At 45.7% G+C, this 17259-nt stretch overlaps 1 protein-coding gene across 1 annotated transcript in view; it reads left to right on the top strand.

Moving 5' to 3' along the window:
- The window catches only part of LOC125762678 (uncharacterized), a 146052-nt gene that overhangs the window by 84344 nt on the left and 44449 nt on the right, over positions 1-17259 (top strand). The window contains exons 20-29 of the mRNA XM_049425058.1: positions 9361-9579; positions 9847-10029; positions 10123-10614; positions 10698-14030; positions 14237-14563; positions 14719-15036; positions 15217-15540; positions 16115-16435; positions 16534-16848; positions 16934-17257. Coding sequence (XP_049281015.1) covers positions 9361-9579; positions 9847-10029; positions 10123-10614; positions 10698-14030; positions 14237-14563; positions 14719-15036; positions 15217-15540; positions 16115-16435; positions 16534-16848; positions 16934-17257 — 6156 coding nt within the window. The remainder of the gene's footprint in view (positions 1-9360; positions 9580-9846; positions 10030-10122; positions 10615-10697; positions 14031-14236; positions 14564-14718; positions 15037-15216; positions 15541-16114; positions 16436-16533; positions 16849-16933; positions 17258-17259) is intronic.

Below are 17259 nucleotides of genomic sequence, written 5' to 3'. Positions count from 1 at the left end.
AAACAACTCAACATGATACACAAACAACAATCTCACACACCACAGTAGATTCTGCGGATCGGTCAACCATCCGAGATGATCAAACTAATAGGGCAGCTGAGTCAGGCACAACCACACCGTATCCTGACGAACGAACAGTTCAAAATGATACACAAACAACAATCTCACACACCACAATTGATTCTACGGATCGGTCAACCATCCGAGATGATCAAACTACTAGGGCAGCTGAGTTAGGCACAACCACACCGTATCCTGACGAACGAACAACTCAACATCATACACAAACAACAATCTCACACACCACAATTGATTCTACGGATCGGTCAACCATCCGAGATGATCAAACTACTAGGGAAGCTGAGTCAGGCACAATCACGTCGCATCTCGACGAACGAACAACTCAACACGATACCCAAACAACAATCTCACACACTACAGTAGATTCTACGGATCGGTCAATCATTCGAGATGATCAAACTAATAGGGCAGCTGAGTCAGGCACAACCACACCGTATCCTGACGAACGAACAGTTCAAAATGATACACAAACATCAATATCACACACCACAATTGATTCTACGGATCGGTCAACCATCCGAGATGATCAAACTACTAGGGGAGTTGAGTCAGGCACAATCACGCCGTATCCCGACGAACGAACAACTCAACACGATACACAAACAACAATCTCACACACCACAGTAGATTCTACGGATCGGTCAACCATCCGAGATGATCAAACTACTAGGGCAGCTGATTCAGGCACAACCACACCGTATCCTGACGAGCAAACAACTCAACACGATACACAAACAACAATCTCATACACTACCGTAGATTTTACGGATCGGTCAACCATCCGAGATGATCAAACTACTAGGGGAGTTGAGTCAGGCACAATCACGCCGTATCCCGACGAACAAACAACTCAACATGATACACAAACAACAATCTCACACACCACAGTAGATTCTACGGATCGGTCATCCATCCGAGATGATCAAACTACTAGGAGAGTTGAGTCAGGCACAATCACACCGTATCCTGACGAACGAACAACTCAACACGATACCCAAACAACAATCTCACACACCACGGTAGATTCTACGGATCGGTCAACCATCCGAGATGATCAAACTACTAGGGCAGCTGATTCAGGCACAACCACACCGTATCCTGACGAACGAACAACTCAACACGATACCCAAACAACAATCTCACACACCACGGTAGATTCTACGGATCGGTCAACCATCCGAGATGATCAAACTACTAGGGCAGCTGATTCAGGCACAACCACACCGTATCCTGACGAGCAAACAACTCAACACGATACACAAACAACAATCTCATACACTACCGTAGATTTTACGGATCGGTCAACCATCCGAGATGATCAAACTACTAGGGGAGTTGAGTCAGGCACAATCACGCCGTATCCCGACGAGCAAACAACTCAACATGATACACAAACAACAATCTCACACACCACAGTAGATTCTGCGGATCGGTCAACCATCCGAGATGATCAAACTAATAGGGCAGCTGAGTCAGGCACAACCACACCGTATCCTGACGAACGAACAGTTCAAAATGATACACAAACAACAATCTCACACACCACAATTGATTCTACGGATCGGTCAACCATCCGAGATGATCAAACTACTAGGGCAGCTGAGTTAGGCACAACCACACCGTATCCTGACGAACGAACAACTCAACATCATACACAAACAACAATCTCACACACCACAATTGATTCTACGGATCGGTCAACCATCCGAGATGATCAAACTACTAGGGAAGCTGAGTCAGGCACAATCACGTCGCATCTCGACGAACGAACAACTCAACATGATACACAAACAACAATCTCACACACCACAGTAGATTCTGCGGATCGGTCAATCATTCGAGATGATCAAACTAATAGGGCAGCTGAGTCAGACACAACCACACCGTATCCTGACGAACGAACAGTTCAAAATGATACACAAACAACAATATCACACACCACAATTGATTCTACGGATCGGTCAACCATCCGAGATGATCAAACTACTAGGGGAGTTGAGTCAGGCACAATCACGCCGTATCCCGACGAACGAACAACTCAACACGATACACAAACAACAATCTCACACACCACAGTAGATTCTACGGATCGGTCAACCATCCGAGATGATCAAACTACTAGGGCAGCTGATTCAGGCACAACCACACCGTATCCTGACGAGCAAACAACTCAACACGATACACAAACAACAATCTCATACACTACCGTAGATTTTACGGATCGGTCAACCATCCGAGATGATCAAACTACTAGGGGAGTTGAGTCAGGCACAATCACGCCGTATCCCGACGAGCAAACAACTCAACATGATACACAAACAACAATCTCACACACTACAGTAGATTCTACGGATCGGTCAATCATTCGAGATGATCAAACTACTAGGGCAGCTGAGTCAGGCACAACCACACCGTATCCTGACGAACGAACAGTTCAAAATGATACACAAACAACAATATCACACACCACAATTGATTCTACGGATCGGTCAACCATCCGAGATGATCAAACTACTAGGGGAGTTGAGTCAGGCACAACGATACCGTATCCTGACGAACGAACAACTCAACACGATACACAAACAACAATCTCATACACTACCGTAGATTTTACGGATCGGTCAACCATCCGAAATGATCAAACTACTAGGGGAGTTGTGTCAGGCACAACCACACCGTATCCTGACGAACGAACAACTCAACACGATACACAAACAACAATCTCACACACCACAGTAGATTCTGCGGATCGGTCAACCATCCGAGATGATCAAACTACTAGGGCAGCTGAGTCAGGCACAACCACACCGTATCCTGACGAACAAACAACTCAACATCATACACAAACAACAATCTCACACACCACAATTGATTCTACGGATCGGTCAACCATCCGAGATGATCAAACTACTCGGGCAGCTGAGTCAGGCACAACCACACCGTATCCTGACGAACGAACAACTCAACACGATACCCAAACAACAATCTCACAGACCACAGTAGATTCTACGGATCGGTTAACCATCCGAGATGATCAAACTACTAGCGCAGCTGAGTCAGGCACAACCACACCGTATCCTGACGAACGAACAGTTCAAAACGATACACAAACAACAATCTCACAGACCACAATTGCTTCTACGGATCGGTCAACCATCCGAGATGATCAAACTACCAGGGAAGCTGGGTCAGGCACAATCACGCCGTATCCTGACGAACAAACAACTCAACATCATACACAAACAACAATCTCACACACCACAATTGATTCTACGGATCGGTCAACCATCCGAGATGATCAAACTACTAGGGCAGCTGAGTCAGGCACAACCACACCGTATCCTGACGAACGAACAACTCAACACGATACCCAAACAACAATCTCACACACCACAGTAGATTCTACGGATCGGTCATCCATCCGAGATGATCAAACTACTAGGGCAGCTGAGTCAGGCACAACCACACCGTATCCTGACGAACGAACAACTCAACACGATACCCAAACAACAATCTCACAGACCACAGTAGATTCTACGGATCGGTCAACCATCCGAGATGTTCAAACAACTAGGGGAGTTATGTCAGGCACAACCACACCGTATCCTGACGAACGAACAACTCAACACGATACCCAAACAACAATCTCATACACCACAGTAGATTCTACGGATCGGTCAACCATCCGAGATGATCAAACTACTAGCGCAGCTGCGTCAGGCACAACGACACCGTATCCTGACGAACGAACAACTCAACACGATACACAAACAACAATCTCACACACCACAGTAGATTCTACGGATCGGTTAACCATCCGAGATGATCAAACTACTAGCGCAGCTGAGTCAGGCACAACCACACCGTATCCTGACGAACGAACAGTTCAAAACGATACACAAACAACAATCTCACAGACCACAATTGTTTCTACGGATCGGTCAACCATCCGAGATGATCAAACTACCAGGGAAGCTGGGTCAGGCACAATCACGCCGTATCCTGACGAACAAACAACTCAACATCATACACAAACAACAATCTCACACACCACAATTGATTCTACGGATCGGTCAACCATCCGAGATGATCAAACTACTAGGGCAGCTGAGTCAGGCACAACCACACCGTATCCTGACGAACGAACAACTCAACACGATACCCAAACAACAATCTCACAGACCACAGTAGATTCTACGGATCGGTCAACCATCCGAGATGTTCAAACAACTAGGGGAGTTATGTCAGGCACAACCACACCGTATCCTGACGAACGAACAACTCAACACGATACCCAAACAACAATCTCACAGACCACAGCAGATTCCACGGATCGGTCAACCATCCGAGATGATCAAACTACTAGGGGAGTTGAGTCAGGCACAACCACACCGTATCCTGACGAACGAACAACTCAACACGATACCCAAACAACAATCTCACACACCACGGTAGATTCTACGGATCGGTCAACCATCCGAGATGATCAAACTACTAGGGCAGCTGATTCAGGCACAACCACACCGTATCCTGACGAGCAAACAACTCAACATGATACACAAACAACAATCTCACACACCACAGTAGATTCTGCGGATCGGTCAACCATCCGAGATGATCAAACTACTAGGGCAGCTGAGTCAGGCACAACCACACCGTATCCCGACGAGCAAACAACTCAACAAGATACACAAACAACAATCTCATACACCACAGTAGATTCTACGGATCGGTCATCCATCCGAGATGATCAAACTACTAGGGCAGCTGAGTCAGGCACAACCACACCGTATCCTGACGAGCGAACAACTCAACACGATACCCAAACAACAATCTCACACACCACAGTAGATTCTGCGGATCGGTCAACCATCCGAGATGATCAAACTACTAGGGCAGCTGAGTCAGGCACAACCACACCGTATCCCGACGAGCAAACAACTCAACAAGATACACAAACAACAATCTCATACACCACAGTAGATTCTACGGATCGGTCATCCATCCGAGATGATCAAACTACTAGGGCAGCTGAGTCAGGCACAACCACACCGTATCCTGACGAACGAACAACTCAACACGATACACAAACAACAATCTCACACACCACGGTAGATTCTACGGATCGGTCAACCATCCGAGATGATCAAACTACTAGGGCAGCTGATTCAGGCACAACCACACCGTATCCTGACGAACGAACAACTCAACACGATACCCAAACAACAATCTCACACACCACGGTAGATTCTACGGATCGGTCAACCATCCGAGATGATAAAACTACTAGGGCAGCTGATTCAGGCACAACCACACCGTATCCTGACGAACAAACAACTCAACACGATACCCAAACAACAATCTCACACACCACAGTAGATTCTACGGATCGGTCAACCATCCGAGATGATCAAACTACTAGGGCAGCTGAGTCAGGCACAACCACACCGTATCCTGACGAACGAACAACTCAACACGATACACAAACAACAATCTCACACACCACACTAGATTCTGCGGATCGGTCAACCATCCGAGATGATCAAACTACTAGGGCAGCTGAGTCAGGCACAACCACACCGTATCCTGACGAACGAACAACTCAACACGATACACAAACAACAATCTCACACACCACAGTAGATTCTACGGATCGATCATCCATCCGAGATGATCAAACTACTAGGGCAGCTGAGTCAGGCACAACCACACCGTATCCTGACGAACGAACAACTCAACACGATACACAAACAACAATCTCACACACCACAATTGATTCTACGGATCGGTCAACCATCCGAGATGATCAAACTACTAGGGCAGCTGATTCAGGCATAACCACACCGTATTCTGACGAACGAACAACTCAACACGATACCCAAACAACAATCTCACACACCACAGTAGATTCTGCGGATCGGTCAACCATCCGAGATGATCAAACTACTAGGGCAGCTGAGTCAGGCACAACGACACCGTATCCTGACGAACGAACAACTCAACACGATACACAAACAACAATCTCACAGACCACAATTGATTCTACGGATCGGTCAACCATCCGAGATGATCAAACTACTAGCGCAGCTGAGTCAGGCACAACCACACCGTATCCTGACGAACGAACAACTCAACACGATACACAAACAACAATCTCACACACCACAGTAGATTCTACGGATCGATCATCCATCCGAGATGATCAAACTACTAGGGCAGCTGAGTCAGGCACAACCACACCGTATCCTGACGAACGAACAACTCAACACGATACACAAACAACAATCTCACACACCACAATTGATTCTACGGATCGGTCAACCATCCGAGATGATCAAACTACTAGGGTAGCTGATTCAGGCACAACCACACCGTATCCTGACGAACGAACAACTCAACACGATACCCAAACAACAATCTCACACACCACAGTAGATTCTGCGGATCGGTCAACCATCCGAGATGATCAAACTACTAGGGGAGTTGAGTCAGGCACAACCACACCGTACCCTGACGAACGAACAACTCAACACGATACACAAACAACAATCTCACACACCACGGTAGATTCTACGGATCGGTCAACCATCCGAGATGATCAAACTACTAGGGCAGCTGAGTCAGGCACAACCACACCGTATCCTGACGAACGAACAACTCAACACGATACACAAACAACAATCTCACAGCCCACAATTGATTCTACGGATCGGTCAACCATCCGAGATGATCAAACTACTAGCGCAGCTGATTCAGGCACAACCACACCGTATCCTGACGAACGAACAACTCAACACGATACACAAACAACAATCTCACACACCACAGTAGATTCTACGGATCGATCATCCATCCGAGATGATCAAACTACTAGGGCAGCTGAGTCAGGCACAACCACACCGTATCCTGACGAACGAACAACTCAACACGATACACAAACAACAATCTCACACACCACAATTGATTCTACGGATCGGTCAACCATCCGAGATGATCAAACTACTAGGGTAGCTGATTCAGGCACAACCACACCGTATCCTGACGAACGAACAACTCAACACGATACCCAAACAACAATCTCACACACCACAGTAGATTCTGCGGATCGGTCAACCATCCGAGATGATCAAACTACTAGGGCAGCTGAGTCAGGCACAACCACACCGTATCCCGACGAGCAAACAACTCAACACGATACACAAACAACAATCTCATACACCACAGTAGATTCTACGGATCGGTCAACCATCCGAGATGATCAAACTACTAGGGCAGCTGAGTCAGGCACAACCACACCGTATCCTGACGAACGAACAACTCAACACGATACCCAAACAACAATCTCACACACCACGGTAGATTCTGCGGATCGGTCAACCATCCGAGATGATCAAACTACTAGGGCAGCTGAGTCAGGCACAACCACACCGTATCCTGACGAACGAACAACTCAACACGATACCCAAACAACAATCTCATACACTACAGTAGATTCTACGGATCGGTCAACCATCCGAGATGATCAAACTACTAGGGCAGCTGAGTCAGGCACAACGACACCGTATCCTGACGAGCAAACAACTCAACACGATACACAAACAACAATCTCACACACCACAGTAGATTCTGCGGATCGGTCAACCATCCGAGATGATCAAACTACTAGGGGAGTTGAGTCAGGCAGAACCACACCGTTCCCTGACGAACGAACAACTCAACACGATACCCAAACAACAATCTCACACACCACAGTAGATTCTGCGGATCGGTCAACCATCCGAGATGATCAAACTACTAGGGCAGCTGATTCAGGCATAACCACACCGTATTCTGACGAACGAACAACTCAACACGATACCCAAACAACAATCTCACACACCACAGTAGATTCTGCGGATCGGTCAACCATCCGAGATGATCAAACTACTAGGGCAGCTGAGTCAGGCACAACGACACCGTATCCTGACGAACGAACAACTCAACACGATACACAAACAACAATCTCACAGACCACAATTGATTCTACGGATCGGTCAACCATCCGAGATGATCAAACTACTAGCGCAGCTGAGTCAGGCACAACCACACCGTATCCTGACGAACGAACAACTCAACACGATACACAAACAACAATCTCACACACCACAGTAGATTCTACGGATCGATCATCCATCCGAGATGATCAAACTACTAGGGCAGCTGAGTCAGGCACAACCACACCGTATCCTGACGAACGAACAACTCAACACGATACACAAACAACAATCTCACACACCACAATTGATTCTACGGATCGGTCAACCATCCGAGATGATCAAACTACTAGGGTAGCTGATTCAGGCACAACCACACCGTATCCTGACGAACGAACAACTCAACACGATACCCAAACAACAATCTCACACACCACAGTAGATTCTGCGGATCGGTCAACCATCCGAGATGATCAAACTACTAGGGGAGTTGAGTCAGGCACAACCACACCGTACCCTGACGAACGAACAACTCAACACGATACACAAACAACAATCTCACACACCACGGTAGATTCTACGGATCGGTCAACCATCCGAGATGATCAAACTACTAGGGCAACTGAGTCAGGCACAACCACACTGTATCCTGACGAACGAACAACTCAACACGATGCACAGACAACACGTTCATACAACACAATGGATGTTACAATTACAAATATTATGGAATTGCAAGGACATGACTTATTGACTACATCACGTACAAATTACACCACTATGACATCAATTTCTGACAATGTTACTATGGGCACAACAATTGTTTCTGCAAACGATGAGAGTTATGAATCAACTGAAGGATCAATAACCACCGCTACTTATCCAAGTGAAATACAAAATAATTCAAGTTTGCTACCAGCCACCAAAGCCTGCCAATCCACACAAGAGTGCACTGAGAATGAAATATGTGTAAAGTCACAATGTTTCGTACTATGTAACTCAACCAACCTTCCCCCTAACACTCCTTGTGCAAGAGGTATTATAGCTGCCTTAAAATCTGTCCACTATACCTTCACCTATTTTTGATTCTGTAAATATGTAAATATCTTAAACTTCATTCTGTCGATGTTTCCCCTTGATTCTACTCTTCTAACTTCCCTTGTAACTATTATACCTGTTATTCTACATTTTTAATATTTTCCTTTCGTTTTCGAGTTGTTTCTTCCTGATTTTTGGCTTTTTCCTAATTCCTAACATATTCATTTTTCTAATTCATAACTCTTTTCACTATTGATAACTAATACAGAACCACCAGGGTCACCGAAAATTCCCGAGCCTTGCCAATCTGATAACGATTGTCTAGATAATGAAGCGTGTTACATGGGCTTATGCGAAAATCCTTGCTTATTCGACGGCGTTTGTGCGGAAACAGCTACATGCCAAGCTAAAATGCATCGTCCTATTTGCACATGTCCCCCAGGACTTGAGGGTAATCCAACCATCAAGTGCACAGTGCTGGAGCCAAGTAAGCAACACAAAACAATTACCACTTTGTCAAATAATTACATATATTCTAATTTTATTAAAGATGTTAAAAATCCAAAATAACCTTAACACAACACAAGTGCTTTATCATGTCACTTCCAATCATCAATTTTTCGATCACTTTATATCTTTAGTATAATTTCTTTCAAAGGCACGAAAATGGTGTCTCTTGTATTTCATGTATATATATTTGCACATTTATCACATGTACGAAAACACTCTCTTTCCATATTTTTGCACCATTCAGTACAATGCACCACAAATGATGAATGTTCACTTACGGAAGCCTGTGTTGGAAACGTGTGCCATAGACCGTGTGATGTAAAGAATCCTTGTACAACGAATGCAGTTTGCATCAATACTAATCACGGTACTGACTGCAGTTGCATCGACGGATATCATGGCAACGGTTTTGTGCAATGTATTCCAGGTAAGATAATATAAAACGCATGGTCGAAAATTTGCGGGAAGTTATATATATTTGCATAGGACATACGATACTTATTAAAAGTCAACTTTTCAGTTACCACAGTTGGTTCGGTTTGCCAATACAACGAAGATTGTCCACCGGATAAGCTTTGTGATCGATTGAACCGTGTCTGTATTAATCCATGTCAAAGCGATTCCTGTGGCGATAATGCAGATTGCTATCCAGTTAACCATGGAATTGATTGTCGGTGCAAACCAGGTTACGCTGGTAATGCTTACATAGAATGTACACAGCCTCAAGAATGCCTATCTGATCGTCAGTGCAACGATAACGAAGCGTGCGTTAATGGACGTTGCGCATCACCCTGCCAATGTGGACCTAATGCTATGTGCGATGTGAAGAAACATAAAGCAATCTGCCGTTGCCCACCAGGGTACGGTGGTAATGCACGTATCGGATGCAATCCACCAAGCAACCCATGTGATCCAAATCCATGCGGAATCAATGCAATGTGCGAAATAGACAACGGCAACCCTGTGTGCTTCTGCCCGCGTGGATTAACCGGAAATCCATTTAAGAATTGCAGTAAGTATACAAGAAAACTGATACTTCATTATTTCTATGCAATTGTATTTGCATTATTGAACTAAAAAAAACTTTTTCTTTAGTTCCCGAAGGTGATGAGTGCACTCCCAATCCATGCGGCCCCAACTCAGGATGTCGCAAAATTAACGGTAAAGCTACGTGTTTCTGTTTACCAGAATTTGAAGGAAATCCACCTCATACCGCATGCACACTGCCACAAAATCCATGCGTGCCGTCACCGTGTGGGCCTAACACACAGTGCACAATACTGAGCAATGGTTATGCAAAATGTACTTGTGTTCCAGGATACATCGAAAGTCCCAATACAATTCGCGGTTGTGTCGAACCTTCTTCGCCGTGCGATCCAAATCCATGCGGCTTTGGGGCAATATGCGACGCTACGCGGAATCCTGTATGTTACTGTCCCGATTCGATGATCGGCAACCCATATCGCAGCTGTTTCGAACCAGTTATGACACCGGAACTGTGTCAACCTGGACCATGTGGTGCGAATTCCGATTGTTATGTCGCAGAAGGCAGGGAACAGTGCTACTGTAAGTCGAACTTTATTGGAGATCCTTACGGCGGATGCGTTGAGCAACCAAAATCAGTTTGCGAACCAAACCCATGCGCACCTGGAGCCGAGTGTGTGCTGCTAGTGGATGGTTCTCCGGGATGCCGTTGCCCACCAGGTTTGAGTGGAGATCCAACGACGACCGGTTGTCATGCATTCGAATGTCTCAACGATGACCAATGTGTAGCAGATAAGGCTTGTATTGGACTGCGGTGTTCTGATCCGTGTCCAGGATCATGTGGTACAGGAGCTCATTGTCGTGTAGAGAAGCATCATCCAGTATGTTTCTGTGACGCTGGTTTGACAGGCAATCCCGCTATTCAATGCTACAGTTTAGATGAGCGGCCTCGAGACGCTTGTAATCCTAGCCCGTGTGGCGCAAATGCTCGATGCAGTATGAGGAACAAACGACCAGTTTGTAAATGCCTAACAAATTATCATGGTGATCCACGTAAAGGCTGCAAACCTGAATGTGATATCAATTCCGACTGTACACCTGATAAATCTTGCGTCAATCATAAGTGTGTTTCACCTTGTGCACTAGGAACGGTCTGCGGAGTGAATGCGGAATGCAGTGTTAATTACCATACACCAATGTGTAAATGTCCTTCGGGTTACACCGGAGATGCGTTCGTACAATGTGTTCCGATACCAGAGGACAGAAATATGACTAGACAACCCTGCCTGTCGGATCCGTGTGGTCCGGGAGAAATTTGTTCAATCTATGGGAACGATGTAGCACTTTGCGATCCGTGTGTAGCCCCGGATGCTATTCACAATCCTCGATGTCGACCACAGTGTGTGTTGAATACAGATTGTCCGTTCAACATGGCTTGTCTGCAGTCACAGTGTCAAGATCCTTGTCCAGGATCGTGTGGATATAACGCGCTCTGCACCGTAGAACGTCATCGACCGGTTTGCTATTGTCCGCCAAACATGCACGGAAACCCTTACGAGCAGTGCAAACCACAGGAAAGTCCACGAGAAACTTGCGATAGCATACGCTGTGGTGCAAACACACAATGTAAACAACAAAACGGAGTTTTGGCATGTGTGTGTAAGAAAAATTACTACGGAGACCCATTAGTGGGCTGCCGACCGGAATGCGTACTTAATACCGATTGTCCGATCAGTAAGGCATGTGTGAACTCACGTTGCGTTGATCCGTGTGTTGATGCATGTGGTGTAAACGCGCAATGTAAAGTTGTAAATCATTTGCCAATATGTTACTGTCCGCCCACGCACACCGGCGATGCACTGGTTGCGTGCACGGAACGCACATATCTTCCTCCGGATAATACGCCTTGTGACCCTAACCCATGTGGTCCGAACAGTAAATGTCGCTCTACACCTGATGGATATGCCATCTGCTCGTGCTTGCCGGGATACCGTGGAGTACCGCCCGCCTGCCAGGCAGAATGCATGATCAATGCAGAATGTCCACAAAACAAAGCATGTATCAACCTGAAATGTGCCGATCCATGCCCGGGTACGTGTGGTGTCGGTGCACGATGTGAAGTATTAAACCATAATCCGATATGTAGCTGCGGTGCTAACCAACAGGGTGATCCGTTTGTCATTTGTGAGTCTCGCCAGAATGAACCACCGAAGGAGCAAAGAAACCCTTGTGACCCATCGCCATGTGGACCCAACTCATTATGTCAGGTACGCGGCCGGCGACCGGTGTGCTCGTGTCAACCAAACTTCATTGGGTCTCCGCCCGCCTGCCGACCAGAGTGTGTGCTGAGTTCAGAGTGTCCCCAGGATAAGGCGTGCATTAACGAGAAGTGTCAAAATCCATGTGCCAACGCTTGCGGAGCGAATGCTGACTGTCACATTGTAGCACACTCAGCGTTCTGCAGCTGCCGTGCAGGATTTGAGGGAGATGCTTTCATCGGTTGCTCTGCTGTTCCGAAGGACACGCCAAGGGATGTTTGTTATCCGAACCCATGTGCAGAAAATGCTATATGCAGTGAACATAACGGTGCTGCAAAGTGTACGTGCATAACACCATATCTGGGAGATCCATACAATACCGGATGTCGACCCGAATGCGTTTTGAACTCTGACTGCCCTAGCCAAGCAGCGTGTGTTAATCAGCATTGCCGTGACCCGTGTCCAGGTGTATGCGGTACAAACGCTGATTGTACCGTCGCTAATCATATACCAGTATGTGAATGTAGCCGAGGATACGTAGGTGATCCGTTCCGTGGTTGTCGTAAGGATATTCCTCCACCAGTAGCACCCAAAGATCCATGTGCTTCTTGTCCATCTAATAGTGTGTGCCGTGTAGTAGGAGGACGACCAACTTGCTCCTGTGCCGAGGGATACCGAGGAACACCACCGGCATGCAGACCGGAATGCTCCAGTAATGAGGAATGTTCACATGATCGTAGCTGCATTAACTTGAAATGCAAAGATCCCTGTCCTGGTTTGTGCGGAATAAACGCACAGTGTCAAGTTATCAACCATAAACCGTTTTGCAGCTGCCAGCGTGACATGATTGGCAATCCATTCGATCAGTGCTACCCTAAACCAGCAGAACCGATACATCCTTGTCAGCCAAGCCCGTGTGGAGCGTACTCTGAATGTCGTGAAATTGATAACCGTGCAGTGTGCACTTGTGCTGCCGGTATGCTGGGTGCTCCACCAAATTGTAGGCCGGAGTGCGAAACGGATCAAGATTGTCCGTCGAATCGTGCATGTTTCAACCAGAAATGTCGCGATCCGTGCGTAGGATCGTGTGGCTACAATGCGGAGTGTGTTGCTCGCAACCATCGGCCGGAATGTTATTGTGCTAATGGTTTTGAAGGAGATCCATATAGTGGTTGCAATCCAGTCGGTAAGTGCTTGACATTCTATGATTTTCATCTATCTCAATATTCGCTTATGGAAGTTATGTTTGATAACATTTCTTCCTGTTACATATTCTAACGCATATCTCCGACAGTGTCAGTAGACTGATCGGGTTTTGTCTATTAACAAACTAAATATATAATTTAATATTATTTTACATCATTGATGACATAATACCATACATTTTTGTAGCAATTAAACGGGATGAAGTTATTGAACCTTGCAATCCGTCACCTTGCGGATCAAATGCGATCTGCAAGGATCGTAACGGTGCTGGTTCGTGTGCATGCATGCCCAATTATTTTGGTGATCCATACGTCAACTGCCGACCGGAATGTGTTCAAAGTTCAGAATGTCCGTCATCCAAGGCATGCGTTAACATGCGCTGTATTGATCCATGTCTTGGTACATGCGGTCCGAATAGTGAATGTCGTGTACATAACCACTCGCCGTACTGTAGCTGTAGTCCTGGTTATACAGGCAATCCATCACAGGCTTGCCGTCCTATTGTGGTAGAAAGTAAGATATCTGTCCAGACAATCTGTCCTATCACTCCTGGTAAATGGAATCACTTTCACTAACGTGTAATATACACACACATTCCATCTTCTATTCTTTTCTTTCATCTTTTGCACGTGTTGGTATGGTTTTACACCTTTCACCTATCATACTAGACCTTCCCGCTCGTCATCCAATTGATCCCTGTTCACCGTCTCCATGCGGACCGTACAGCATATGCAGGGTGCTAGACGGCCATCCGGTGTGCTCGTGTCAAATCAGTTGTTCTGGTGTTCCTCCCAACTGTCGTCCAGAGTGTCTTATCAATGCAGAATGTCCGCGCGATAGAGCTTGCCTGAACCAGCGATGTATTGATCCTTGCCCTGGTACATGCGGCATGAATGCACGGTGCCGTATGGTGAATCACAATCCTATTTGCAGCTGTAATGCTGGATTTACCGGTGACCCGTTTGTGCAGTGTTCACTAGAGCCAAGTAAGATATTTGTCCTGAACATTGCGAGCTACTTGCCAAGCATTAAAATTCCTAGCTTTTCGCTTAGTGCAAATGCTGTTGTTACGCTGTCTTTCAAGTTGAATATAAATTGTTCAATATCATTTCCCTTTTTCTTCATTTGTTAATCCTTCCAACCGTATGTGTTTACAACCGATAAAGGACAACCTGTGTTAGAGGAAGAGTACAGGAATCCATGTCAACCATCGCCATGTGGAGTTAATTCTTTGTGCAAAGTGCACAACAATCGTGCTGTTTGTTCATGTCTGCCTAATTACGTGGGCCGTCCGCCAAACTGTAGACCCGAATGTACCGTGGATTCTGAATGTCCTATGAATTTGGCCTGCATCAATGAAAAATGCCGCAATCCTTGCCTTGGATCATGTGGAGTAAATACCGAATGCGTGGTAGTTGCCCACAAACCTTTATGTAGCTGCACACCAGGCTACAGTGGGGATCCTTTCGCTGGATGCAGCATCATTCAGAGTAAGCCAGCGACAGCCATAACGAAAAAAATTTTAGAAGCGTTTAGGCAGCAAGCAATAATATCTTATGAATAGTGCATAACATTAGCTTTCGAGCCAAGAATAATGCTTCTTGCTTTAGATAATAAGCTAAGGAAATTGTTTGGGAATAGATTCGTAATTCTAAATACGTTTGTTGGATGGGTACCCGTATTACATGACTCACAAAAGACACAAATTTGTCAGCACACGTAATAACACACCGAACACGATAATGAAATTTATGTTATGACCTGTGCAAGATCTTAAATAATATAAGTATACTTTTGCACCACTTTTTAAAAGAAATATTTCAGAGGTTGAACATCGAACCAAAAATATTGGATAAATTCGCTTAGCGGAGAAAGCTGATTAAAAAATGTATTTGCTTCAGCTAAAGCCTTAAACCAATTCGATCCAACACCGAGAAAATGGAATCTTGCTTCTTAAAATCCTAATGTTAAAATTAAGAAAACGCATCATATTTGCTTCGAAATGATAACGGTTTGGTAATAGCTACTTTAAAACCTATCCTTAATACATCGTTCAATTTTCAGTTGTTCAAGAAGAAACTCCCATGCCATGTAATCCCAGCCCGTGTGGAGCGAATGCTATTTGCAAAGAGCGTAATGGTGCAGGATCATGCGCCTGTGCACCGGAATATTTTGGGGATCCGTACGTTGGATGTCGTCCAGAGTGTGTTATGAATAGCGATTGCCCTAGAACTCGAGCCTGCATTAATAACAAATGTCAAGACCCGTGCCCTGGAACATGTGGTGTTAATGCCGAATGTCACGTTGCAAATCATTCTCCGAGCTGCGTTTGCTTGGCAGGATTAATAGGAAACCCATTCACTGAATGTAGGCCCAAACCTGAAAGTAAGACATTTGAAGAAAATAATTCTTTCTCGCGCGAACACATTCTTTTTACTGATGCGTTTTCCCCATTTGTTTCATTACTCGAATACGGCACTTAGTTCGAGATGAGCCAGTAGTTCAACCATGTCAACCCTCGCCTTGTGGTCCGAATAGCGTTTGTCGCGTATTGAACAACCATGCCGTGTGCACTTGCCAGCAGAACTTTATTGGTTCTCCACCGAACTGTCGCCCCGAGTGTGTGGTCAGCTCAGAGTGTTCTCTAGACAAATCATGCGTCAAGACTAAATGTACGGATCCCTGCCCAGGGACGTGCGGTTTTAATGCAAGATGTCAGGTAGTAAACCACAATCCGATATGCAGTTGCAAGGCTGGTTTTACTGGAGATCCTTTCGTGCGATGTGTACCAGAAGAACGTAAGGATAAGGAAAAGGACGTAGTTGCGTGTTGTCTGGTTGATTAATAATTTTCTTTTCTCGAACGTAATTTTTTGACGTCTAGGGCGTCCAGTTGTACAGGAAACACCCGCCGATCCTTGCATTCCGTCTCCGTGTGGACCGAATTCTCAGTGTAAAGCGGTTGGCCATACTGCCGCCTGCTCTTGTCTTCCTAATTACATCGGACGTGCACCAAATTGTCGCCCTGAATGTACTTCCAACTCACAGTGTACGCCAATGAAGGCTTGTATTAACGAGCGGTGCGGCGATCCTTGTCCTGGATCTTGTGGCTCGAATGCGCTCTGTACTGTGCAAAACCATCAGCCTAACTGTAGATGTACCGAAGGATACGAAGGCGATCCATACACTTCATGTGCTCTTGTAATAAGT

This window comes from Anopheles funestus, chromosome 2RL, assembly GCF_943734845.2.
Source record: "Anopheles funestus chromosome 2RL, idAnoFuneDA-416_04, whole genome shotgun sequence".
Classification (NCBI taxonomy): Eukaryota; Metazoa; Arthropoda; class Insecta; order Diptera; family Culicidae; genus Anopheles; species Anopheles funestus.
Note: the sequence above shows the minus strand (reverse complement) of the source record. Positions and strands in the feature narration are given on the sequence as shown.